Source organism: Necator americanus, chromosome IV, assembly GCF_031761385.1.
Source record: "Necator americanus strain Aroian chromosome IV, whole genome shotgun sequence".
Lineage (NCBI taxonomy): Eukaryota > Metazoa > Nematoda > Chromadorea > Rhabditida > Ancylostomatidae > Necator > Necator americanus.
The window spans coordinates 10,377,623-10,404,000 of record NC_087374.1 but is presented as its reverse complement, the minus strand read 5'-3'; the positions used below and the strand labels follow the sequence as shown (position 1 = coordinate 10,404,000).

General features: G+C 41.6%; 13 protein-coding genes across 13 annotated transcripts in view; 5 read left to right on the top strand and 8 right to left on the bottom strand.

Annotated features, from left to right (window-relative positions):
• The window catches only part of RB195_000849 (uncharacterized protein), a gene marked incomplete at both ends in the record, with an annotated part of 3,345 nt that extends 998 nt beyond the window's left edge, over positions 1–2,347 (top strand). The window contains one exon of the mRNA XM_064197383.1: positions 1,541–2,347. Within this exon, the coding sequence (XP_064053264.1) occupies positions 1,541–2,347 (807 nt within the window). The remainder of the gene's footprint in view (positions 1–1,540) is intronic.
• A 626-nt stretch (positions 2,348–2,973) lies between these two features.
• RB195_000848 (uncharacterized protein) lies at positions 2,974–3,729 on the top strand (the record flags this gene model as incomplete). Its single annotated transcript, XM_064197382.1, has 1 exon — positions 2,974–3,729. One exon carries the CDS (start codon positions 2,974–2,976, stop codon positions 3,727–3,729), a length of 756 nt encoding a protein of 251 aa, XP_064053263.1.
• A 116-nt stretch (positions 3,730–3,845) lies between these two features.
• Positions 3,846–4,061, top strand: RB195_000847 (uncharacterized protein; the record flags this gene model as incomplete). Its single annotated transcript, XM_064197381.1, has 1 exon — positions 3,846–4,061. The coding sequence occupies one exon, from the start codon at positions 3,846–3,848 to the stop codon at positions 4,059–4,061; it is 216 nt and encodes a 71-aa protein (XP_064053262.1).
• Positions 4,062–7,956: 3,895 nt separating this feature from the next.
• On the bottom strand, positions 7,957–8,637 carry RB195_000846 (uncharacterized protein; the record flags this gene model as incomplete). The annotated part of the gene is made up of 1 exon (XM_064197380.1): positions 7,957–8,637. The coding sequence occupies one exon, from the start codon at positions 8,635–8,637 to the stop codon at positions 7,957–7,959; it is 681 nt and encodes a 226-aa protein (XP_064053261.1).
• Positions 8,638–9,596: 959 nt separating this feature from the next.
• On the bottom strand, positions 9,597–10,610 carry RB195_000845 (uncharacterized protein; the record flags this gene model as incomplete). The annotated part of the gene is made up of 1 exon (XM_064197379.1): positions 9,597–10,610. One exon carries the CDS (start codon positions 10,608–10,610, stop codon positions 9,597–9,599), a length of 1,014 nt encoding a protein of 337 aa, XP_064053260.1.
• Positions 10,611–10,649: 39 nt separating this feature from the next.
• On the bottom strand, positions 10,650–11,555 carry RB195_000844 (uncharacterized protein; the record flags this gene model as incomplete). Its single annotated transcript, XM_064197378.1, has 1 exon — positions 10,650–11,555. The coding sequence occupies one exon, from the start codon at positions 11,553–11,555 to the stop codon at positions 10,650–10,652; it is 906 nt and encodes a 301-aa protein (XP_064053259.1).
• Positions 11,556–11,655: 100 nt separating this feature from the next.
• Positions 11,656–12,459, bottom strand: RB195_000843 (uncharacterized protein; the record flags this gene model as incomplete). The annotated part of the gene is made up of 1 exon (XM_064197377.1): positions 11,656–12,459. One exon carries the CDS (start codon positions 12,457–12,459, stop codon positions 11,656–11,658), a length of 804 nt encoding a protein of 267 aa, XP_064053258.1.
• A 329-nt stretch (positions 12,460–12,788) lies between these two features.
• Positions 12,789–13,370, bottom strand: RB195_000842 (uncharacterized protein; the record flags this gene model as incomplete). The annotated part of the gene is made up of 1 exon (XM_013450986.2): positions 12,789–13,370. One exon carries the CDS (start codon positions 13,368–13,370, stop codon positions 12,789–12,791), a length of 582 nt encoding a protein of 193 aa, XP_013306440.2.
• Positions 13,371–13,608: 238 nt separating this feature from the next.
• Positions 13,609–13,938, bottom strand: RB195_000841 (uncharacterized protein; the record flags this gene model as incomplete). The annotated part of the gene is made up of 1 exon (XM_064197376.1): positions 13,609–13,938. One exon carries the CDS (start codon positions 13,936–13,938, stop codon positions 13,609–13,611), a length of 330 nt encoding a protein of 109 aa, XP_064053257.1.
• A 39-nt stretch (positions 13,939–13,977) lies between these two features.
• Positions 13,978–14,880, bottom strand: RB195_000840 (uncharacterized protein; the record flags this gene model as incomplete). The annotated part of the gene is made up of 1 exon (XM_013450988.2): positions 13,978–14,880. One exon carries the CDS (start codon positions 14,878–14,880, stop codon positions 13,978–13,980), a length of 903 nt encoding a protein of 300 aa, XP_013306442.2.
• A 104-nt stretch (positions 14,881–14,984) lies between these two features.
• On the bottom strand, positions 14,985–15,437 carry RB195_000839 (uncharacterized protein; the record flags this gene model as incomplete). Its single annotated transcript, XM_064197375.1, has 1 exon — positions 14,985–15,437. One exon carries the CDS (start codon positions 15,435–15,437, stop codon positions 14,985–14,987), a length of 453 nt encoding a protein of 150 aa, XP_064053256.1.
• A 1,266-nt stretch (positions 15,438–16,703) lies between these two features.
• RB195_000838 (uncharacterized protein) lies at positions 16,704–17,062 on the top strand (the record flags this gene model as incomplete). Its single annotated transcript, XM_064197374.1, has 2 exons — positions 16,704–16,791; positions 16,836–17,062. The coding sequence occupies 2 exons, from the start codon at positions 16,704–16,706 to the stop codon at positions 17,060–17,062; spliced, it is 315 nt and encodes a 104-aa protein (XP_064053255.1).
• A 179-nt stretch (positions 17,063–17,241) lies between these two features.
• On the top strand, positions 17,242–17,590 carry RB195_000837 (uncharacterized protein; the record flags this gene model as incomplete). Its single annotated transcript, XM_064197373.1, has 2 exons — positions 17,242–17,346; positions 17,429–17,590. 2 exons carry the CDS (start codon positions 17,242–17,244, stop codon positions 17,588–17,590), a joined length of 267 nt encoding a protein of 88 aa, XP_064053254.1.
• Positions 17,591–26,378: the final 8,788 nt, after the last annotated feature.

Sequence of the window (26,378 nt, the reverse complement as noted above, 5' to 3'; positions counted from 1 at the left end):
TTTAATTAGTTCCAATATCGTCTTCAGTTAAAAATAACCATTCTGGAGAAGCCACCCATTATCATTAGTGGCACTATTCGAAGCAGCTTTTAAAGTCACAGTCTGGAATAACCTCGTGTCACAGTCGGCTGGATCTTAGAAACGGACTCAAAGTTGACCTCTGTTGCAGTTCAGAACCTTGTTTATCTTTGGAATCAAGAAGATTTCTGGAGGTGACAGATCAGGGTCGTAGGATGGTCGCAAGCGCCACCGCATTATTCTCTCATCTGCTGTGTCGTGTGAGCGCGAGCATCGTCGTGGTAAAGTAGACAGCGACGAACAATGTTCGGACGGACTCGGGAGACTCTTTTCGCCAGCCGTGCTACTTTGTAGAAAATACTGTTGATGGTAGCTCCAGCTGCTACAAATCCTTTGTGAACAATCTTCTTCAGGCAAAAAAAGAGATTCGGATTTCCGCAGATTCAGGCAACTGTGGTACGAGTTTTGAAGGGCACTCCGAAGGAACAAACAGTGTTTCGAACATGGGTGAACCACTGGAAGGGGTGTAGCGCTGCTGAGGGGACCTGCATAATTCAAAGACTTAAATGTATTCGCACAAATGTTCAATGGATCGATTTTTATCATACCACTCACATTATTTTTGCCACATACCTTGTATGTATAAAACGATATAAAGGAAATTTCTGAAATCTTCAAAAAGGTTAGCATATTTCGAACTGAAGTAAACAAATCAGTTGTTAATCAATATTCATATATTCAATATTCAATATCTTGTTACTCACTTTAAAAATAATTTCGCCAGCTCCTCTGGAATTTTCATCCGGCAGCATACTCAATCCTTACCAATAGTTACTTTTCTTCTCATTACCCCTTCTAGGATAAAAAAAAAACTCTCTGAGCTATTTTATTTGTTACATGGCATACACTTTGGGAAGTTCTTCCAAAAACTATATTACTATTAGAATTTAATAATTGGCTCGATAACCCTCTCCTGCTTAGAATCCATCGAAATAGATGAATTCTAAACAAAAAGGGAGGTAAGTATGGATTCGTCGGTCCTCTGGCAAAAATGATTGACTTCCTTGAAACATACAAGAGCTCTTGGGACAGAATTTTTAAAGCTTCTCATGTGACAAATCTTGCCTTAAGATACTCTAGATTTTCTCTGGAGGTTAAAAAGTCGGATAGTTTCACATTCTCTTGCCCGGAAAATGTGAAAATGATGAGATTTGTTCTCGTAGAACAAGAGCAAAAGGAAAAAGTAACCATTTTCGCAAAATAAGTACCATTAATGACAGGTGTACTGCATAACCTTCACAACGGTTTACCCCCTCATAGTGGCGTGGAGGTGACACTGGACGTCGAACTGCGATGCACAGCGGAGGTTCGTCCTCCGGCAGGGTCTCCCAAGCTGAAAAGGAGTTCGACACATCCGATATTCCGACTTCTCGGAATCGGAAACCTAGCTAAGAGTAAACCACTGCTAAGATTCACCACCGTCTTGGCAAAATGTCGCAAGGTGGTTCTCTGATCCATATAGGTTGGGCGACGACCTGTGGTGAAAGCTAAGCTCGCCGTGGCATGGCTGCTTAGTTTGGGGAAAAGTCTCTTTGCCACTCCAGCATATTCACTGCCTCAGTACCCTGCACACTGGGCCCTGCCGTCTCAGACGTCGGACGGTATGGCGACCGGTGAGAGGCGATCAAATCTCAGGTTGCTCAGGACGTCATTGATTCTGGACCAAGGCGACACATGCACGACTCGCCATAGAGACTGTCTCAGACTGTGTACTTACAACGCGAGGACAGTTTCCACAGACGCTGACCTGCATGTCCTTCTCGGAGCTGCAGAGCGTATCAAATTTCACGTGATTGCTCTGCAGGAGACCAAGTGCAGAAGGAGCGACGTACGACAGATGAATGACGGTACACTCGTCATTCGTGGAGAGAAGGTTCCGTCGCGGAATGTAGGCGGTGTTGGTTTCGTTGTGCACCCATCTGTCGTCCATCTCGTCGATTCTCACGATATCCTGCCACCTCGTCTGGCCGTTCTTCGCCTCCGCCCTCTGCGCCAAAAATCCATCAGTATCATCAACTGCTATTCACCAACATCAGCGGCTGATGATTCCGAATTGGACGCGTTTTACGAGGAGCTGGAGGAAGTAGTCCACAACGAGAAGTCCTTTTACAAATTCGTTGTCGGAGACTTCAACGCAAAACTAGGAAAGGCCACAGAAGAGGAATACAGGATTGGAAGATTTGGACTAGGAGACCGGAATGAAAATGGCAATCGTCTCGCCGGGTTTTTGCCGCCGCTCGCCTCTTTCATGGGAACTCTGTTTTCATGAAAAAAGATCATCGTCGGTGGACATGGGAATCGCCCAATGGCGCGACTCATGCGGAGATCGACCACATACTCACCAACCGGAGGTGGTGTCTACTTGACGTCTCAGTAGTACCATCCTTTTGTAGTGGTTCTGATCACCGTCTCCTTCGTGCGAAAATACGACTTAGCCACACGATGGAAAAGATGCTATCGGCAACGAAGAAGAAAAGAAGTCGTCTACGACGACTGCGTACTCGAGGACTCTTTGTCCCAAGGTGACTGGCACATCGAGGAAGACCCAAACGTGGACTACGAGATGCTGCTCAGAGGATTACGAGCCCGTGCTGAGTGTGCCTCAAAGCCGCGCACGACAAACTTGGATCGAATTTCGAAGACCACCAAGGAATTGTTTGAAAGAAAAAGGGCTTTGAGGCTTGATCCGAATGCATCGCACATTGAGTAGTTAGTAGCAAATACTAGCTGCAGAAAAGCGTTGCAGGAGGATCTTTTGAAGTACAGGCAGAAGAAGATTCTAGAAGCAGCACAAAGAAGAACGAGTCTAAAGAAGTGCCGCAGGGATCTCCGCGAATATAATATTCCGCTAGCAGCCTTGCTGAGCGAAGACGGGACTCGCACGTCTTCGCTGAGATGGAAATCATTACGGAGAGGTTCTACTCGAACCTTTTCCGTTCATCAACTCCTGTGTCAAGCTCAATCATCCCCACTGGCGAAGCTCCACCACGGATTCCCCCTTCGGAAGTACGAGTCGCTATCAAGAGCATGAAACCTGGCACAGCCCCCGGACCTGATTTTATATCAGCAGACTTTCTTCGGGCTGGCGTCCATCCGCTTCATGTAATCTTAGCAGCGCACATGACATCCTATCTTCAGAAAAAAAGGATCCCAGACCAGTGGAAGACCTCGCGAACCGTTCTTATCCATGAGAAAGGTGACCGAGAGGACCTTCGGAACTACCGTCCGATATGCTTGCTGAGCATGTTGTACAAAATATTTACCAAGATCATCCTCACACGCATATCTAGGACGCTGGATGAAGCCCAGCCTCAAGAACAAGCTGGATTCCGCCAGGGGTTCAGCTGCTTGGACCACATCCAGACCGTGTCGAGGGTCATAGAGGTTTGCCGGGAATACCGCGTGCCCCTTGTTCTAACCTTCGTCGACTATGAGAAAGCCTTTGACAGCGTAGAAACGAATGCAATACTGTCAGCGCTGGTCGATCAAGGTGTGGACGCGTCGTATGTGAGGACATTAGCCAATTGCTACGAACGATGCACGACTAGGATACAGCTTTTCCACCGCCCTCTCACCATACCCATTGGAAAGGGGTACGACAAGGCGATACTATATCGCCGAAGCTGTTCACGGCTGCATTGCAATGGATAATGAAATCACTATCCTGGGAAGAAAGGGGCATACGTGTTGATGGAAGATTTCTCTCGAACCTTTGTTTCGCGGACGAAATCGTTCTCTTTTCGAGCAGTACCAATGATGCAGAAACGATGCTTAACGAATTGAACGAAGCAGGGAAGAGAATAGGACTACGAATAAACAGAAAGAAGACACAGTTCATGAAGAAAGCCCACTGCGAGGACGGAGGAGTACAACTTGAAGGCTCCCAAATCGTGGAAACTCCGTCATACGTATACCTCGGACGTTCTATGAACATGGAAAACGACTTGAAGGAAGAACTGAATAGAAGAATGAGAGCAGCATGAGCAGCATGAGCAGCCGTCATGGAAGCTAGGACCAACTGACGGACCAAGATCTTCGTGCCCATCTGTTCGACTCGACAGACCTTCCAGCGCTCTGTTACGCAGCGGAGACGTGGGCAGACACCGCGGCCACGTCTAGGAAGCTACTTACTACCCACAGAGCCCGTGAGAGATGTCTCCTGAAGTTTAGCCGGCGCACACAACACCTTGCCGGTCTTCGTAGCTCCGACTTAAGAGGAGTGTCCCGTCTTCGCGACCCAGCGGAATATGTATCGAAAGCAAAACATAGATGGGCCAGTCACATCATGAGAAGAATCCACGATAGATGGACTAAAAGAACGCTAAAGTGGATCCCAAGGAACGTTAAACGCCCCCGAGGGAGACCGCCAACGAGATGGAGTGACGTGTTCGCTGCACGGATGAACCAGCTGAGAGCTCAGCTGAAAACGGCTCAAGGACCTCGTCAACGTCACTCACGAAGCTTGAGAACATCTTGGGTGACAATGGCGAGGGAACGAAACGAGTGGAAGAGATGCTGGGGCCCGCACGTCCAGTGAAGACGGGCCATCTAAGTATCTAAGTAAGTACTACATAATTTTTTTTGCCTTTGAAATGAATCAAAAGCGATATTGAGGGATACAATTCTGAGTATCCTTTCTTGTTGCTAGAAGTTTTTAAAGAAAAAAAACTTTTGTCAAAACTTTCGTTTTAAATCATCAAATGAAAAAGTCAGTTTTAAACTTTGTCGCAAAAGTATATGTCTCCAAAGACTCCGCCACACCCTTGTATACGGATCATCAGTTAAATTTCATATTTTGTTTCATCTCATAATTTGAAGCAAAAATAGGGCTCTTTGAAAAGTGGCTGTTGGGAGCGTTTTCTCGCCGATTTCACTAACACTGCCCTTGAACAAAACACTGGAAAGGATGTTTTGCCGCAGTGGACCGTTCCTGGCACACCTCATCTATAAGCACCTATTACATTGCACAGCAGAGAAGTGCTATGTACTTTTTAAATCTTTGCACTCCGTTGTCGCCGTTCGTCCGACATTGGAAATATGTACTTTAAATTCATTTCACATACTCACACACACATGGAAAGGATAGAAAAGAGACTGTGTAGTATGTTCAAACAGACAAGAAAAGGGAAAACGACGCGAGACTAACAAGCTTTCTGATACATGCCTTTGGAAGCATCCAATGCATATTGGTGACTGCTTCAAAAAATATCACACTTTGAGAAATTTCAAGGTATAAACAATTTATTTTATTAATATTTCATTAACTAAATGTAACCAGTAATAGTGTCTACAAGAAATAGATAGTATTGCTATAACTGTTTGGGGGAGGGGGGGGGGGGTGGGAGGTTGGGGCACAAACAAGTTTTTAGATACCTACAAAAAATGGCATAACTAGCAATTAACCAACATAACTATATCTGTGCTAAAACATCGTCGTTTCCTCTAAAAATCACCATATATCATTTCTCTGAAGTGTAAACAACATACTTTCCTTGTATATGGGAACCTGCTCCATCACTGAAAACACGTGAGTATTGGTTCCGACGTCTTAAAGGCATCACTCCACGAGTCTGAGGTGGTACGGATTTCAGGTGGAGTATTCGTATACGGGATAGTAGATTATGGAGAGGGGGTGATTCCGTCCATTTCTTCCTAGTTGCGGTAAAAAAGGTCCGGAAGATACGGCTTCAGGCGTCCTGAAGGAGTTCGACTGGAGCGCCGCATCTTCCGGGCCGTTTTTTACTGCAATTAGGAAGAAATTGACGGAATCACCCTCCTCCCCACAATCTACTATCCCTTCTAAGAATACTCCACCTGAAATATGCACCACCTCAGATTCGGGGGTGATGCCTTCAAAAGTGGCGATTTTGACACCAGCAACAAAGAACGCCAACGGAGAGGTCGGATCAGCTCAAACCTAATCTACTATGAGCTACTCTAACTTAACGAAACCTGTACTGTGGTTAACAACAACAATTGATGCAACTGATCTCAGCATTAAACGCTCAAACGCCTCCAATAGGTCAAAATACGTAACAAGGTGATCTTTTAGCACGACAACGCCCTACCACATGTTGCAAAAAAATCGTCAAGGGAACTTTAGAAGTGTTCCACTTCAATATCTTACCCCTCCCTTGGTATTCACCAGACATTGCTCCTTCTGACTACCGCTTATTTCGGTCGGCTAACCATGGCCTTGCCGAGCAGCACTGCACTTTTCACGAAGAAGTCAAAATTTTGGTTGATTATTGGATCGTTTCAGAGGACGGAGGATTCTTCACCGCAGAGTCCGTATGCTGCTGAAAGACGGAGAAAAGCCGTAGCCAACCATAGACCATCGTTTGAATAAAATATGTGGTATCAATTTCTCTGAATAAAGCTTCAAAGTTATAGTTTAAGAAAACCCTTAAAATTTGTACCTCCAATATTTCCTGCTTTATGAAATATGTGACTTAGGATTAGGATAGTATATGCAACGAAAAAGTGCTAGAGTTGTTGGTGTTTCACGTGTCTAACTAGATTTTATGTGAGGGGGTACTCCGCTGGATGTTTCTCCTATTTTCCGTTGTGGCAGATGGTGAAGTCCGTATCATAGATCGCGCAGGTCTTGCTCAAGTCTTAAGATATTGGTTATTGAATCGCAATCTGAGTCCATACGTCTTCTCTTGTTCCTTTTTCGTTTTTGGGACTTGACGTTTCAATTCTCTCTTTCGGTATTGATATTTCTGTCTCGGCATTTGCAACTATTTCTTCGTCCATTTCTTCCTCTTCATCCATAGTGTTCTTTGCTACAAGCCATGTCAGATAGTCATCATCCGGCATAACTGCATCCCTTTCGTGTTTATTGTCCTGTTCAGGTTCCTCCGTGAGGTTCGCTTCTTAGTTGGATTCTTCCGTGATTCTCTTTAACCGTATTGATGCATTGTTCTCTTTGCAGAATCGTTTCCTTATTTTTATCTTTGTTGTCCTTCAATGAAGAGACGAGTCTTTTTTTCCAGGTCTGCCAGCATGTGTTTTATCTCAATGAGACCCCTCCTTTCCTCATCGATTTGTTTTACTACTAGATCGAGTTCGATTTCCATGTCGGCTATATTTTTGTCCAATCTCTCGAGTTCCCTGTCCACCTTCTTCTGGATATTTTTTCCTTTGATTTTGTTAAGTGTCGATTTTTGAGTACCTTTATTGCGAAGGAGGCCGTCAAGATAAAAGTATTCCTTGGTGAAGCTGATGAGCTTTTCCTTTGTAACGCTCGCTGTCCTCAAGAATCTATTGATTAGGAGGGCTTGTTCTCCTGCACTGGCCTCTGAGCAGGTATGTTGTATTATGTGGTGCTTCCATCCGTTGTCGAGGGTTCCGGCTCCTTTTATTTGGCCATAGATGGTGGAAATCGTTTTTCCTATCTCAGTTTCAATAGTCTGTATGGGCGTTGCCGGTCTGCATAGTCCTGTAATTGACTCGAATTCCTTGGTGTAGTTTGAACTTGCCGTATTGAACTGGTCGTTGATCCTGTAGAGAAAAAGATGGGTGAAATATGTACAAAAATACTTACAAAAAAAAATTGAATTTTTATTGCTTATTGTTGCTTGTTGTGGGAGTTTGTTATCGTTTTTGAACACACAAGACAGCAGCATTTTGCAAAAATGTTTGCTATGCCGAAAATTATAATATTTTGATTAAACGGGTAACCACCCATCGAATAATTCGTAGTCCGTATGTGGATATAACTATATACGTCAATACTACAACAGCCAGAAGTGTCACTGTTGCGGCAATAAGAGTCTTATACCACTGCAGAAATATGGTGGCTATATGTCCGAAATCTGGTCATTGGATTTCAGAGTACGTTATTGTTTCTCTCCTGACCCATTGTTCCATTAGTCATTGAGGTGATGTAGTGAATTTTAGCACACCACCCAACTCAAATGATGTTACCGTTTGTCCGCAAGAAATCTGGCAGACAAGGAGAATTCTTGCTTGAGAAAAGGTAAAGCGCAATTCCGAAGAAGTCCCTGTGGTGTTGCATGGCACCGTGAAGGATGATGATTCGCACGTGACTTCGGCTTGCGTATTATCTTGAGAAGAGAAACAAATAACTTTTGTTATCGCTCCTTTTGCACAATTATAACATCCTGTTAAATCGGTAGCCCGGGCTTGGCATACTGCATCGTCAACCAATAGTTGTGTTTGTATTGTATCATGAAAGTTAAGGATTATCTCTGACATTACCATACTGGGAACAATTGCTTGCACCTTCGTTTGTGGATCTTGACGAAACGAAAGAGATGGCAAAACTGCAGGCAGTTGGTTACAGATATTGCTGAACCCAGTTCCGTTATTGAAGTCCTTGCATTTACAGTTTGCCTTTGTCTCTGCTGGAAGGCATATGCAATTTTCGAGTACTTGGCAATCCATTGTTTTGGCATTGCTTTGATTGAAGCATTTTAGTACTGGTACAGCATTAGATTTCCACAAAGCAGTGCGGTTACCATCCCAGATGAATTGAGTGCTAAGAAGAGGTAGTGGAAGTATTGTGACGGAGGTTAGCGTAATTGTAAACATTTTCCACTTTAAAGGTACGTTACGTACGTTAGGTACAAGTTGCGCTACTAGCGATGTAGTTCTCTTCTGTACCCCATCAATGTGGGTGATTTCAATTTTTGCTGCTTCTGTCCATCTATTGCAATGGAAGATTTCAAATATTTGGTCGCTTTTTGGTTGGGGGTAAATTCTGTAAAACAAGCAACCGGAGCTAGGATAGAAGCAATCACAGCCCAAACCACCACATGATTCTACACAGGCTGTGTTTCCTGGATATTGGTTTTCCTCCGCTAATTCTGAAATGCGTTTATTGAGCGGCATTTTTCGCCCACGCATGACCTAGTGTGGGGGCAGCGTTTGCTGTCCACCACTTTGTGCATAGTATCTCTGGTAAAGAGGTCTGTCTCTGGTTCACATTTGAGAACTAGTGACTTGCATTGAATACGAATCTCATGCACTGCGGTCTCGTTTTGTAAAAGACGAATATAAGCCTCGCGTTTGAACGGGCTGATTTTTAGTACCTCTGAAACCTGGACTTGACATGGTTTCAGGGTGTTCTTTGTACAAATCGTGGAAAAATGACTAAATACATTGATTTGCTGGCATTGATTGGTAACTGGTATGTTGACTAATACTGCTGTTGCTATGATTTCGGCTAGGAGTCTTCGTCTTGTCATTGATCTGGAATTCCTCTTTTTACCGAGTTTTTGACATCCTCGATAAACGAGCCTTATGAGCTTCCAAAATATTCTCATAAGTACACGAACTGGTTGACGCACTACATATGGTACGTAGAGGAAAACATAGCATCCTGTTATCAGAAAATATAATGGTATTGCAGTCGCCAGTATTGCACTCTTTGGCCAACATTCTGGATTTAGAATATTGACTGCACAGAAGGTACATATTATTGATTGACAGAATGGAGCTGGTGGGCATTGTATTTCAACAATGCGAACATTCTGTATTTCAGGGAGTTTTCATTGTACCAGATGTTCGTGTAACGTAATTTCTGGTGGAAAACTGATGTTTTCTTCCGTTCTTGGTGTATCTATCTGCACGCAGTAGTGTTCCGCGCCTATTTCATAGGGATTTCGTTCGGGAGAAATAAGTTGTACTCCACCTTCAATGCATTGAATAATGCGCGTTTCATTCTTCACCGTAGATTCATTGATTACATTAGGCAAATTCATGAGTATCAATACTAATGAAACTTGTAGCATCTTGGATATTGATAAAGGATTGCGAGAACGGTCATTTTCTCGTCCTTGTTCCCTAGCAGATCCTTCATGGTCATTGTTACCGTAGTTGATAGATCTTCTTTTCCTGAGATTGTACCTGGTACTTGTTGGTGTATTCTGTGATTGCGAGACGCTGGTTTCGATCTCAGAAATCTTTCTTTCTTGGGTAGTCGGATTATCCAAGGAATCATCTTCCAATTCGAGAGGGACGAGAAGATTCACTGGACGTCGTATCAGACGTTGTGATGGTAAGCGTACGATTGCTTCTCGTGTTGTTCCCTTGTTATTTTGAACCAGCTTGGTTATTGTTCCCATTTTCCAGGAGTGACGAGGTTGTATTGAGTCGCAAATGAGAACTATCGCTCCTTCTTTTGGAACTTGGGAACAACCTTTCTTCTTTCCTACTTGGGTTAGATGTTTCTCCCTAAGAGCAGTAAGATATTGTGTTTGCCAGACATGCCAAAATTTTTCTGTAAGTTCGCATGAAGATTGTAGAGTTATTATTGCTTGCCTTTTTGTTTGTAACATTCCTATCTGCTCAGGTGGAGCATAGCTTGGATCATGCAGTTCGTCGTTCATAGTTCCCATTGGATGATGTATTGTCAGGTCTTTTTGCAGAAAGTCGATCGGACGAAGGATATGATCCATATTGAGGTCATTGCTTATGTACGTGAGCGGTCGTGTATTCAACAGTCCCTCAATCTCAACAATAATTGTTGAAAGTTCTTCGAAAGACAAAAGTGATCTTCCCATGGTTTTGTAGAGTGAGCATTTGACGGATTTAATTAGCCTTTAATAAAACCTTCCTTGCCAGGGAGCATACGGCGTAATATGTTTCCAGTCAATTGCTTTGTCACTCAATTCTGTTGCTACTGTTGGATCACTTTCTGCAGCTCGAATACTTTCATTCAGTATTGTTTCCCCCAATTCGAAGGTAGGTGCGTTATCGCTCGTTATTGACTGAGGAATGCCTCTTCTTGCAAAAAAAAAACGTCGAAGCATATGTAGAAATGCTACAGTGGTGAGGTCGGAGACTACATCCAAATGAATGAGTCTTGTTGTCATGCACGTAATGATGGATCCATAGCATTTCCCCTGACCTACGGGACTTATGATCGGTAGTGGCCCGAAATAATCCAGTCCAACGTGCTGAAACGGGTAGGATCGTATGACCCTCTCTTTTGGTAAGTCTTCTTGTTGTGGGTACTTATATGGCAGATTATTGAACTTTTGACATTGCAGGCATTTACGAATCAAAGTGGTGACTTGTGAGCGCAATTGTGGTATCCAGAACTTTTGCCTAATAAGCGCTATTGTATGATTTATTCCTGGATAACCTTTTCGATGGTAATCACAGATAATCATTTTTGCAAGATCAGTTTTTTGCAAGATGAAGATGGGATATTTCGTCATGTCGTTCATTTGAGCACGTTCAAGACGTCCGTAACAACGGAGAATCCCTTCATCATCTTTGAGGATATTGAGATGTTGCAGTGCTTTAATAATTTCGGGGGTGATTTTTGTTTCTTGGTGATGCTTGATCAGCAATGTCTCAGCCTTTTGAATTTCCTTTCCACTTAATGGTCCATAAGCTAATGACTGATCGCATTTTATCATTAATGACAGGGTCAATGAACGATCGCGTTTTGTATTGAGTTTAGCGACTATCGTGACCACGAATCGAACAACGTATGCCATGATCCTTCTCGCCTTTCCAAGGGTCCGAATTTTAGCAGGCTCAAGTAGTTCGAATTCTTCTTTTTCTTTTCTCTCCCTGCATCATCGATGATGAAGACTTTCATTGGGTCTTCATTCTCATTCCAATTAGTTTTATCGTCTTCATCAATCTCAAAAATTTTCCCTGATTTAACCACTTTCGTGACGGGAAGTAAATAAAGTTGGGGCCTGTCCACCAAAAGTGTAACACTAGCTCATCTTTGTTCAATCCCCTTGTTGCGCAATCAGCCGGGTTATCTTGAGACGAAACATAACCGAACCTGACAAAGCATCCCTGTTCAGTCATGTGATTGGTGATGTTCCGTATTTCAATTAGTCTATTGGAAACAAATTGTCCAACCTCTTTTTCTGGTTTAATTTTCAACCAACTCAGTACGATCTCCGAGTCAGAAAAGACATAGACTCCTTTTATGTTGATAACTGGCTTTAGTTGAGAAAATACTGAGTTAGTGAGCCTCATTGCCAATGCTAGCCGATTAGGTTCTAATTTTGGGATTGTGTAGTGGCATTGAAGAGATGGAAGTTTGGACTTGGCCATCAAGAGCTGCGCTGATGTGTTACTGTGTAAGCATGTACATGCAGCCATAGTATTGGTGCTAGCATCCGCAAATGTCACCAGAATGACTTCGCCTTTCTTTTCTTGCAAGAAACAGGGCAAATCCTTCTCAAACCCGCTAATTTGAGCGGTGATGCCTTTCCATTCCTCAACCTTTGTGTCGCGTAATCTTACATCCCAGTCGTATTGATTTTTCCATAGGTCTTGCAGGAAGATCTTGATTTTGTGAAGAAGTGGGATTTGCCATCCTAATGGATCATAAATTGCTGAAATTGCGCTTGTAACGGTTCTTTTTGTTATTGATGACATGGATGGAATTTTTGTAGAGATATGAATAATATCCCTCGTTATGTCCCAGATAAGGCCGAGTACTTTGGGATGTAAGTCTGATGCCTGGTCTGCTATTTCTTCCCTCAACTTAGTATTGTTGGAAGTGAATTCGCGTAAATTCATATTGAGATCTTGGAACGTCTGTTTTGATCTTTTATATAAATGTATTGCCCTATCAATGGAATCGGTCGTCATTATGAGATTGTCTACATACAGATTATCTTTAAGCTCTTGCACTATATCGGATTCCGTTTTATAGCTATTAAGGTGGTAGTACGTCGTTCCTGCCAACAGGAATGGAGATGATTTTATTCCGAAGGTAACCCGAGTAGATCGTAATGTTTGGATATTGACGGAGAACGGGGGCAACTTATGGTTATGAAGCCAAAGACACAGTGTTGCGTCCCTATCCTTTTCGTGCAGTCGTACTTGGAGGAACGCTTTTCAACATCCGCTGTTATTGCTATTTTCCCTTGTAGATCCCTTGTAGTGAGCCGATGCGTCAAAAAATTGCTCAATTTCGTTGCTGTTTTCTGCGGAGTTAGAACCGGTTGATGTGGAATGTAGTGCACTTGATTTCCCTGTACAGGATCTCCTTCTTGAACAATCTCGATGATTTTCTGATGTAATTGGTCTTTGAATACGCTATTGTATCTATCTAGGAGTTGCTCGTCCTTACTCAGCGAATTCCACACGTTAACTAAGCGTCTGTAGGCTATCGCTTTATTGTCTGGCAAATGCGGGTATTGATCTTTCCAAGGAAGAGTAACGTAATATCCGTCTACCCTTCGTTCGATGGTTTCACTGAATCGGTCCCAAACAATCTTGTCCATCTTAGCACGAGCCGTTCTCTCGGTGCTGGCGAATTCTTCCGTACCGGCTGCATCCATAGATCAGAACTTTTCCACCTGATCTTTCTCATCTTCGATAATTTCTTGCTCAGATGTGGAGATGGTGAGGACTTGAGCGACATCCATTGACCAATTGCGGTCCCATTCATCAAATTCTTCAGAGTCTCGAGAAACTTGTAATACCGCTGGATTCTCTTTTTGACGTTTTCCCGAAATAAGGTATCCCAATTTTGTAGGTAGTAAATGTAGGCCTGAAGGCAATGGTATTGGAGCAGTATCAATTCTCATGAAGTTCCATAGGTGATCGCATCCTAAAAGAACAAAGGGCTTGATGTATCTGTGGTGGCTTGAATGCGCGAGTCAAAATGTCGTGAGTTAACAGTTGAAGTAAATGAGGAGTTCCTTCCTCATCCCATACTTCCATTCTGACGAGTTTGCATCTCTGTTCTTTGGTATCTTGTGAACCGAAGGTGTGCAGCTTAATTCTTCTTTCTTCGATCACAGGCAAATGAAGTTTTGCAGCAAGCGTGGAGTCTACAAATGAGATTTCAGCCCCTGTATCCAGTAATACATCTACCTTTGACAACGATTTTGTCTCAGGATCCATTATGGTGACTTCTTCGGTTGGCAAGTGTGGTCTCTTCTCTTATTTGCTATTGTTGTTCGTATTGAGTATTGTTTGTAACTGCAGAATTGATGTTTCGCTTGTCGTATTGTCAGAATTGGCAATAACGTTTGAACGAACCATCTTAGATGACCCTTTATTGATTCTTTCCTTCACTTTTTCTTGTGGTCTTGCAATGTTAGTTGGGTTATTGCCCTTATATTGTGACGGCCTTGATTCAGTATTGTTCTTGAAACAACATGACGTATGATGTAACCTTTTACAGTTGAAGCATGGACGACCTTTACACTTAGTCGTCCTATGCTTAGGAGATGCGCATATCATGCAAAGTTGTTCCTTACGCAAGTATGCGGACCGATCCTGGGGAGTAGAATACTGTATGCATGAATGCGAGGGATAGTTGTTCTTGCAGTACATGCAGCATTTTGTCATCAAGTGCGGTCTAATATTATTGTTCACTTGCCTCTGTTGCATTGGAGGACTTTTCTCGGAAAAGGATAGGAACATTTCTTCCGTGAACAATATCTCACCTATGAACTTAAAGAGATGTTGCATTGTAAAAGGAACGTCTGCGGATAGTCCTTGCTTTTTGGCAATCACTTTCCGCTTGACCGAATCGGGAAGTTTGGCTAACACCTTTTTTATTAGCCATGGGCTATTGACCCCTTCTCCCTTTTCAGTCAACTGGGCTACAATCACTTGTAGTTGTTCGAGAAGATGACGTCGGTCCTTTATTGATGGACTTCGTAATACCGACTGATCCAGTCTTTCTACCAACTGGTTAATTAGGTCTTCCCTGTTATTGTATTTCACAAGTAGGAAGTTTATGGCCTTGGAGTAGTTATCCTTAATGATCTGGAACTTTCTTATATAGTCCCTGGCTTCACCTTTCAAAGCATTGAGTAAGTAGTTATATTTTACCATTTCCGGTAACTGCTGGGAGTGTGTATTGTTATTGAATAATTCCCAGCAGTTATCCCATTCCCATATGTTACCCCCAAAGGTCGGGATGGGAAGAGGAAGAAGCTCTACTGCTTCGTCTGTAGCTGATTCATTGCTAACGAAGAGCTGTTTGCATCATGCGGAGTAGCTGAATATGATTGAGCTGTATCTACGCAGGAAATTAGTGCTTGCAGTCGCGCTTGCATCAATACCATAAGGTCGAAGGCGCAAGATAGCGCTGATTCGGACTTGCATAGATATACTTCAAAATCTTCTTGTTCTTTCCCTGAGGATTGCTCCCACCTATCAAGTATTGATGCAAAGTTGCTGAGAATGTTCTCTACTTTGACGGTAGCCGAGATAATTGCGCTAATACCCTCTTCTAACCTACTGGCATTTTCTTTTACTAAACTGCGCGGTGCCTGGAGATCTATTGTTATTTCCTCTAGCTTCTCCTCCTTCAGTCTCGAAACGATATGTTCAAGCTTATTGGCAAAAGTTGTCAACATGCGTTTCTGGTTGCCAAGTTGGGTTGACATATTGCCAGGAATTACTTAGCAAGAAATCAAGGTAGTAGAGGTGTCAATGGAGTATTGGCAACAATAGCTGTTACTGAGAAGTGATGATTAATGCAGATGTTATTGTCTCGCAATGAGTTGCTCAGAGGGATGGCAATGAGTCAGTATTGTATGTAAAGCAGATTTATTGCGAAACCGACCTGGATCCTTTGATCTGCCGATGCACCAATTGTGGTATTGTAAGGGGTTTTCTTGCTCGCCAAAGATACGGATAGATTTATCTTATCCGTATTGCCACGCGGTCTAGTTGTCGACCAAGACTGAAGGATACACTTTATTCACAGTAAAGGTATATACAATATTGCCAGTACCAGATCACTGCTTGTTGGTATTGTTTATTGAGGCTGTGCGGGTATTGCTATACTTGTTACCTTGTTGGCCGTCGAATGAGAAGGGCGTTCGCACGGTTGTGGGACTTCCTTTTATACTCAGGCGAGCGATATGGTTGCGTCGGCGAATGTAAGCATCAAGCGTTGTGTAATAGATTTGTTTTGTTGATAAGTATTATATGCAAAGAACAACTAAATTACTCATGTGTTTTTCTACCCGTACTATTGATCTTTCATTGCGCAGCTATACTATTGGTAAGGATTGAGTATGCTGCCGGATGAAAATTCCAGAGGAGCTGAATTATTTTTAAAGTGAGTAACAAGGTCTTGAATATTGAATATATGAATATTGAAAGTGACAGTTCTTCTCTCACTTCTTCAATTAGGGAGGAAGAACTAAATCCGAAACTGGAATGCTTCTTACATTTAGGATCGGAACGTTATCTTTGATCTTTGGATTACAACCATTCCAGCCTCGTATTAACCCCATTGACAGCATTTTTGTATCAGCTCTACCTTCTTCCTCATTTGTTGCTTCCATCCATATCTCGTACAATAGTGCACGAACAAGTTTGCTTGTATAATAGTGCATTTTCCACACTCACAAATATATGCGACCCATTCGTTGTTCGTAGTGTCGTCATTGGGTTAATGACCAAAGCAGCGGAGACAATTTTCTGTAGCCACTTTCAATGGCAGTGCAAGATGTTGATATCTTCAACGTGTCGTACGCCGGTATATCACTTTAATTTCCACGTTCAAATCTTCATTGTGACAAACCCCAGCCCAAAAGTAGCCAGGGAGCCGTCCAAACAGCTTCCTTTCCGTACAACCAGGCCTCTCCAGCACTCTACTCGTCAGAATAGGGATCGAAATCTGGCAACGGTATCGAAAGCCAATGCGATTAAGGTTTCTGGGCTTCGAAGCCGCTTTCGACTCTCCTCTTCGAGGCTTTCTCAACGCGCTCCGCGCCGATGAAGTACCAGGTTCGCTTGTTTCATGACATGAATCCACAAAACAACTGCTGCAGTTCGAACATCAGCCGTATGTACAACACCGTTTGAGACGGTAACTGAAGTAAGACAAGGAGCAGTGGCAGGATCCTTCCTGTTCAATTCCGCCATCAAGGACATTATGCGAGGAACAGTAAATCAGTGTCGTGCCGATATCATTCTAGCACCATCAGGACGCGCCTTGACCGATTTCGAGCACGCTGACGATGTTGTTATATTCGAGAAAAGCGGTAAGGAACTTTAAAATGTTATCAATTTTCTATAGAAGTTGACTTACAACAGTTACGAGAGAGATATTCGGCCAAGATGCGCTAAGGCCATTCCTGCATTTAGCTTCTTAACGAGACTCCTGTGGTCGACGTCATCGACCATCATCAACGAAGTCAACTGCGAGTCTAACTATCCGCATTTCGCCCTATCGTGATGTACGAATCGGAGACTTGGGCAGCACTGTCTACGGTGATGGAGAGGCTTGATTGCGCGGAAAGGAAGCTGTTAAGACGGCTGCTTGGGTACCTTTGGCCTAGGGTATGCCACAATGAAGATCTTTGCGATCTTTAAATCTTTATTCTTTCTTTATCCTTTCTTTCCTTATCTTTTAATTAATAAGATGTACCTGCGGATGACACGTTACGCAGAATATGGAATAGCGACAAGTGGAGCAGCTCTCGCAGTTGATCGAGAAGGTTGGGCAGAGCTATGTTCAAAAGCGAAGCACCTCAGCGAAGATGCGAATAGTTGCGTCAAGCGGAGACATGAGCTCGCCGACTAAGTCATGTCATAATGCTATTTATGTCATCAGGTGAGTTGTTATTATTATGTATTTAGGTTGATATAAGTTTGTCAATAATTATTCTCATTGATTCTTTGCCACAGTTAGGGATTTCGAAGGAGAATAATTTGTGTATATTGTGACTGACTGCGGATCGAAATAGAACAGCCTTTAAAGAGAAAAGTGGTTACTTTCTTTAGGAAATTGCCTCAGAAGTAGCATCAAAAAGTAGTAGGGTGATCAGAGAGAACAAATTGGTAGTTTTGGAGCAGAGATCGGGAGCGGAACAACTTCTATAGGAATCTAGAGATGATAAAAAGTGGTGATATGGTCCATCAGTGTTTATCGCAGGCGTTATTTATCACTACCAATTCTTTCTATAGAAATCCACCAAAATCACGCACTCGTTATTTCTTCAATTATCTAGCTGTTTTTTGATGTTGCTATTGATGCAGCAGCTTAATTAGTGTGATCAAATTTATTATTTCAGTGATGGACTAGACGGACGTGGATCCGCAGGTTGATATCGTTAGACAGCACCAGTGCAGATATGCAGTTGATCTGTGGTCTTCTCTTGATGGTGCTCAGCGCGAGATTATTTATTACATTTTTGAAAGCCATCCAACTTCGATTCAGGTTTAAGATGGACGGGTGACCATCGATGGGAACCCACACGCTCTGCGACAATTTATCCTTAGAAGAAATGGCTGGGAACGATGGCCCGTAATTGCGCTACTTAGCAGATAATAGCATCAGTACTGCGTTCCTTCTTCCTCATGCCCCACCCATCTCACTCATCTAACCCATCAAGCTTGCTTGCGTAATGTTAACAAAGAACAGTGATTTATCAGAATCATTATTCAAGTCTATAACACTGGCTAACGACTGTGTTGAACTAATGTAGATTTCGAAGTATAGCAGCGTGGCTGAAGCCTGAAATAGCTGGATAGTTTTTGTTAGTTCCTTAAAGGTATCACCCTACGAATCTGAGGTGGTACGGATATCAAGTGGAGTATTCGTATACGGTATCATAGATTATGGAGGGAAGAAAGATTCCGCCCTTTTCTTCCGGACTGTTTTTACCCTTCAGACCTTTATTTCCCCAGTTGAATTCATATTTTACTTTCTAGTATATTAAAATCAATTAATTATTGTCTGTTGTCTTCCGATTGATTTCCTGCTACCGATCATCAAATAAAGTGTGAAGAATGGGTCGCAGGAGAAAGGTATCTCTACAGCCACATCTTGGGAACACAAGCCCGATAGATTGTCACACTATGTTGACTTCACGCCTGTGTTTGCAATTTGTTGAGCATGGAGATATATCAAGCGATTGCTCGCCAAATAGCACAAAGGAAATAAATAAAGACAAAACAGAAAGAATAAGATATGAGAATTGAACGTCGAGAAAGACAACCTACTTCTTGTATTTGTGTAGAACAAACTGTGAAAATTGTTGAATTGTTTAGCTTCAAAATGATGTATACTTAGACGTATACCCACTTATTTATGGTTTATACTCACTTTTAGATGAACAATTAGGAGATTCTGAGTGATGCTTTTTCGAAACGCAAAAGTCAATAATCAATCCTTGATTTATTTCCTATTGCCAACAAGTATTCCTGGGTTTCTTAAGCATTGTCTACGGATTATACTACCCAGAGCTTGCTACTTTATGTTTCTCTTTTACACTCTCACAAGCGAATTTGATCTGTCACTGCATCAAAAACACGTGATTTCATGGGGATAGGTAGGAGTTAATGACTAGCGGAAAAGCCTGCTCTGGGCTACCAACAGCCTTTTCTGCAAGCACAGATTAGGCTGCACCTAATCAGCGGGTTTCTGACGACCGTCCATTGGACAGAGATGTTGTTTTTGGTATGAAGAGGATATCAAGAGGATAACCGAACCTGTTAGAGAAAAATTCCATAAACAGAAAGTTTTACATTGGAATTTTTGTCGGCGTAGAAAAGTGAGTTTGAGAAAACCAAAACCGTAATGAAAAATAAATGCAGCTAGGATGATTTCATGTGCAATGAAAGTTCTTTACTCGTTACCAGTTATTGAATGCTTTCTATTTATTGTTTTACTTTCTCTGCTTCCATCTTCAGGCTTTAGATCTCTCAGCAGGTGTTCTCAGAGAAGAAATCTTTCAGAGAGCATTCTAAAACATCATCTTTGCAGAATTCTTATTTGTGCTCATGTTTGATTACTCTTGGTGTTTAATTGGTGTACGGGATCTTTTAGCGTGAATCTCTACCAACTTGAGCTGTTTTGCGTTTGTTTACTCACATGGCTTCTTTCTTCTCATTATTGGGGAAACCATAATCCCTTGTTTGCCTCTTTCTGCAAGTTTTTCGTGCGAAACAAAAATTAAGCACATGCCTTCCTCTACCTTTTCACTAAGGGATTCTCTTTGCTTTTTCTTAAGCTTAGTTTCAACAAGATTTTTGCACGCATAATATGAAAAATTGGTGAACATATGTTCGTCGTATTAATGTTACCTTCTTTATGATTTCACTGGAATTGATTCCTTTTCCAGTACTCTAGATTTGACGTAAAAGCAGCTAACCCCAGAACATATTCATGGTGCTATTCATCGGCATTAGAATGGGATAACAATAATATCCTGTGAAACAGGTGACTTAGTTGGCGAGAGGTTCCGCTAGGCTCGATCGATGGTTCGAAACCATCCCAATTATAACCAAGCCCTTCATCACTCTCCGACCAATAAATTGGTATCTGGTTTGCCTATAAGGACAAAAATCCTGACGTGACGCACCAACTAATTCCTACAGGTCGTTGTGTAAATTAGGCACGTTTTCGTAAACCTTCCAAGCGGATTGATTAATGCAAAAGACTTCATCTTCTGTTTTTCTTCTCCTGTAGACTACACTACCATGTAAGCATATCCGGGTCATGATATGATAGCAGTTTTGAATTTGTCGTGTGCGTGTTTCTTTGATTACTTTTCAGCATTCTTTATCGCCTGTGTCTTTACTTCTTGGTTTTCATTAAAATTATTGAAAACAATAGGTACCAACAATAAGTTATGCCATCATTGCACTAAATAACTTAGATCCGTACACGTAGTTTTTACCACAAAAGACATGAAACTATTCACAAAATGGCCGAATCATTAGCTTTATACCGGTGCAAAGTACAAAACTCATCATGGACCATACTTTAAGGAAGCAAGGGAGTGGTTGTGCCCAGCTCGAGCCTTTGCAATTACGGTAGGAGTTGAGTGAGTCCTCAAATTATTACATTTTTCTCTCAATATTTCTTTTTCTCACTCCAACATCGTTCCCCTTTCGCACCATCTATTACCACTTTCAGTCAAGAACAACATTTCCGTAGTAATTTGAAAATCGCGTGAAAAACGAGAATGAGAACATCATTTTCTTGTCGAAGATGGCTGGAGGATAAGAACTGTACCAAGAAAGCCTTATCGTGAAGTTGAAAATTCATTCCTTTGAGGATCAAGGGCGCTTTTTTTCGTGTTGAGAGGGTAAAGGTTGCAAAATTCATCCCCGCCATCACATGTATCAGTCTCATAGAGGACCTGATGAAAGTCGATAGCACTGCAAGTAGGTTATTTTTTCTCCGTCTAAAAAAGTAATTGACAAATGAATTGTAGAAGAAAAAGCTCACGGTCTATCGATGAAGCAGAATGTTTCATATCGAAAACCACACCATCAGCTGCGAACATCCAATATTATAAGGGTCTCGTTGAATGAGCTTAAAAATTAGAATATTTTTTGTTCTAACACATCTTTCCCTTATGCTTATGTACATTTCCTTTCATGGAACTTAGCAACTCCTCCAAAATAGGGGAAAGAATGTAGAGAACACTCGATTTTTATAAAGTATGCAGTACCCGTTAGCAGTAAATATTTTTTCGTTTTTTTTTTGCTATCGCAAATATAGATTGGACACTTCCCACCTAACTTTTCAGGATGTGCAGGCCACAATAAAGATTATTAGCCTAAACTCACTGTGGCGTAGTGCTGTATATCACGGTTGGGTATGTACAGAACTTTGCCCTTACGGAAGGCGGTGTCGTTCATTGGAGTTCTGTCAATCTGTCCGGTCCAGCATTGCGCTGCTTGTTCATAAGTATGAGCTTGATAATATCTGGAAGGAAAGTACACAGAAACTCGTTGTAACAAATATCAAAGTAAAGAATAGTTGAGACAGTTCATAATAATTAATGTTACAACTTTTCTCTTTTTTGTTAGTGTACGAGATAGTAGAGATCAACAACAAGAAATACACGAATAAGTGGAGCGGTAGTAGTTTTGTTACAACGTACGGGAAATAGATTCCACTGTATCCTTGAGGAAAACGCAGATTAAACAGATCAATCTCAGTCTGCTTGCATCTCTTATCAAACATTTCATAATCTTTTTTCTCAAGCTCGCAGCTCCATCTCTGAAAACATTCTAGAAAAATGTTCGCATCAGCAAGCACCACACACGCTTCCATTAGTTCTATAAAGTTCGCTGAAAAAACATCAGTGGCAGGATAATGGTAGAGATTTTTAAATTAAATTTGATGCACACAATGCAGGCGCTCTAAACGAATTCCCTCTTAGAGTTTGTAACTTTGTCACACACGACAGAATAGCTGAGTGTACATAGTCTACAAGTAGACGTAGTTGAAAAGGGGGTATTGCCATAAGAATGCGAATTTGAGAGATATAGTTGCAGTAAGTAAGAGCGGAACAAATGTGAACTCTTCAGACCGTCAACAACAAAAGTGTGATCGCTTTGAGCACCTGTGTTGAGCCATTTGTCGAGTATTAATTGATGAGAACACTGGAAATGCTACTTTGCAATATTTCATTCATTCATTATTCAAAAGCAGAACCTTAAGATATCAACTATCCAAGTTGTCATGGAGTAAGTACCCCTCCTAAACCTTTTTGATAATTTTCTCAATGGTGATGGTGTCTCAGCCAAATGAAATAACTTCGGCAAGAAACAGTAGGTATTCCTAATCCATCTGTATCCAACAACATTTATCTTTCAAAGAACAAGAAGTTCTTGTAAATATGCCACTTACAACTTCTCCCATACTCTTCGCCATCGGCATTGGATATCCATCTGGTCCATTCCTCTGTCCGTTTTTCAGAAGAAGAAGTCGGCTATTTTTTAATATACACTAGTAGCGGCTTAACGTCGGCGTTCTCCTTGGCTTTTCCACCATTTTGAGGGCAATAAATCTCTGAAAATAGTAATATTGTAGTTCAATCATAATAACATAAAAATGTCCTCTCATACCGTTTCCAAGGGACCGCAAAGCAAAGAGAATAGAAAGTGGCAACATTGGACGATTTGGATATCAGTGCTCACCTTATAAGCCTGTCAGAATCCTCTTTTAATTATTGTCTATGAGAACTCTCTGTTTGGCAGCTCCTTTTTCTTTGTTCAATTCTAATCACAGATGCACCAATGTGCACTATGAATGTTCGTTCACCACGGAACAATCCAGAACTCACACTAAGCCTGCCAGAATCCTCTTTTAATTATTGTCTATGAGAACTCTGTTTGGCAGCTTCTTTTTCTTTGTTCAATTCTAATCACAGATGCACCAATGTGCACTATGAATGTTCGATCACCACGGAACAATCCAGAACTCACACTAAGCCTGCCAGAATCCTCTTTTAATTATTGTCTATGAGAACTCTGTTTGGCAGCTTCTTTTTCTTTGTTCAATTCTAATCACAGATGCACCAATGTGCACTATGAATGTTTGTTCACTACGGAACAATCCAGAACTCACACTAAGCCTGCCAGAATCCTCTTTTAATTATTGTCTATGAGAACTCTGTTTGGCAGCTTCTTTTTCTTTGTTCAATTCTAATCACACATGCACCAATGTGCACTATGAATGTTTGTTCACCACGGAACAATCCAGAACTCTCAGTTTAACATGTAATACAATAGTGTTTGGAATCCTTTCTGTTCTACATATTTGTCACAAGACCCGGGAATGTTGATGACGGAAAATGATGGACTGTAGTGCACTGGATGACGTCGGCAATCAAAGATGGAAGTTTGTGGACAATAACTCGATAATTCTGTCTTACAAATATTTCTGAAGCAAAACTATTATGATCTATAATAATCCCGAAAATTATATCAGTTCCTGCGTTTGAATCAAAACAGTTACAGTTCTCTACAGTTTAAACTCCCCAACTCCTAAATTAAATACAATCATGATATATAATAACGGGCTTATTCTATCACGTGTGTATGTATGTGTCTGTGTTTGTGTGTGTGTGAGTGTGTGTGTGTATGTGTGTGCATATATGTGTGGGTTTGTGTGTGTGTTTGTGTTTGTGTGTGTGTTTGTGTTTGTGTGTGTGTGAGTGTGTGTGTGTGTGTGTGTGTGTGAGTCACGAAATGCCAGATGCTTACAAAAAGGGTTGTAACGGGTAAATCGGCTTCGTCGGATTGGCGCGCCGGCGCCAGATAGCTACAGAAGGAGGTGCGCCGCGTCCCTGGGCGTCAGGGTGGTGCCCTGATGCCAAAAAGCTGAACGGTCCGAAAGATCTGAATGTCTGAAAGTCTGAATTACAGAAAGTCTGAATTCCGCTTTAGCAGGATGCTCAGACTGGTTTCATATAAAGCTAAATTGACGCGTTATTTTATCGTTCCATATCATTGGAAAAAAAAGATTCCCAACTACAGTTCCATTCTCGATCTTATTCAATATTTGCATTCCTAACGTTAAACTTAAGAAAGTTAGTTGCATGCTCAGAACTAAACACACAACGATTTGTACATTTAAATCTACTTTTGGATTAATTTCATATTTTTTTCCAATTGTTAGTTGAAACCTTTCAATCAGAGCATTTGAGAGCAGCAAGTAAGTAAATAAGTGGGTAAGTAAGTGTAATTAGTGTCTGATAACGTCTTCACTGCGTAAAAGAGCACTGAGGAACTGTCGAGCAGAACAGGTGGGTACGGACTCTAGGTCCGGTCAGTCTTTAACTTCTCTGAAGGGTGCAAATGCTGTCTTCGCTGCTCTCGTTGATCTATACAGTTCTTATTTCAAACCGTTCTACATATTCATTGGAGGTCAAAAATTGAACTGTTTCAGGGAAACTTCAGGTTGAATTCACTATCAATACTGTGAAAAAGAAAAAAAATTATGTTCGGTGCAGTCGACGCCTTTTAGATCTTTCTTCTATGGAGTCGATAAATGTGATGACGAGGATAAACGTTGTCCCCTCTAGCCACTCAGCACGAAGAGAAACGCATTTGAGTTTTGTGGAAAAAGACCCGTATTGACCTTCACGAAAAAAGTATTCTCTGCATAGTACATTCAAAACTCGAGCAAGTTTTGACAAAGGAATTGATGTCCTCATTTTCTTCCTCATTCGAGTCTTAAAGTATTGCAAAAAAGTTGTGCTTAGGTAGATATGGTAGCAGAGGTGCAAATGTACAGATTTTTGTGGATTGCCGCAATTTCTTCGATCGCTGAACTAAGGATCTGATGAGTAAGAGACACGTCTCACGATTTGTACTTTGATTTTGAAGTAAATCTTTCTCCGAACTCAACTTAGATTTTGGCTAGAAAAGGACAGTATTGATATTGAATTCAACCTGAAGTTTCCCTGAAACAGTTCAATTTTTGACCTCCAGTGAATATGTAGAACGGTTTGAAATAAGAACTGAATAGAACAACGAGAGCAGCGTAGACAGCATTTGCACCTTTCAGAGAAGTTAAAGACTGACCGGACCTAGAGTCCGTACCCACCTGTTCTGCTCGACAGTTCCTCAGTGCTCTTTTACGCAGTGGAGACGTTATCAGATACTAATTACACTTACTTACTCACTTATTTACTTACTTGCTGCTCTTAAATGCTCTGATTGAAAGGTTTCAACTAACAATTGGAAAAAAATAAGAAATTAATCTTAAAGTAGATTTAAATGTACAAATCGTTGTGTGTTTAGTTCTGAGCATGCAACTAACTTTCTTAAGTTTAACGTTAGGAATGCAAATATTGAATAAGATCGAGAATGGAACTGTAGTTGGGATTTTTTTTCCAGAGATATGGAACGATAAAATAACGCGTCAATTTAGCTTTATATGAAACCAGTCTGAGCATCCTGCTAATGCCGAAATTTAGACTTTCTGTAATTCAGACTTTCAGACATTCAGATCTTTCGGACCGTTCAGCTATTTGGCATCAGGGCACCACCCTGACGCCCAGGAACGCGGCGCACCTCCTTCTGTAGCTATCTGGCGCCGGCGCGAAAATCCAACGACGCCGGTGGACCCGTCACACCCCTTTTACACGCATCTGGCATTTCGTGACTCACACACACACACTCACACACACACACACACAAACACAAACACACACACAAACACAAACACACACACAAACCCACACATATACGCACACACATACACACACACACTCACACACACAAACACACACACATACACACACACGTGATAGAATAAGCCCGTTATTATATATCATGATTGTATTTAATTTAGGAGTTGGGGAGTTTAAACTGTAGAGAACTGTAACTGTTTTGATTCAAACGCAGGAACTGATATAATTTTCGGGATTATTATAGATCATAATAGTTTTGCTTCAGAAATATTTGTAAGACAGAATTATCGAGTTATTGTCCACAAACTTCCATCTTTGATTGCCGACGTCATCCAGTGCACTACAGTCCATCATTTTCCGTCATCAACATTCCCGGGTCTTGTGACAAATATGTAGAACAGAAAGGATTCCAAACACTATTGTATTACA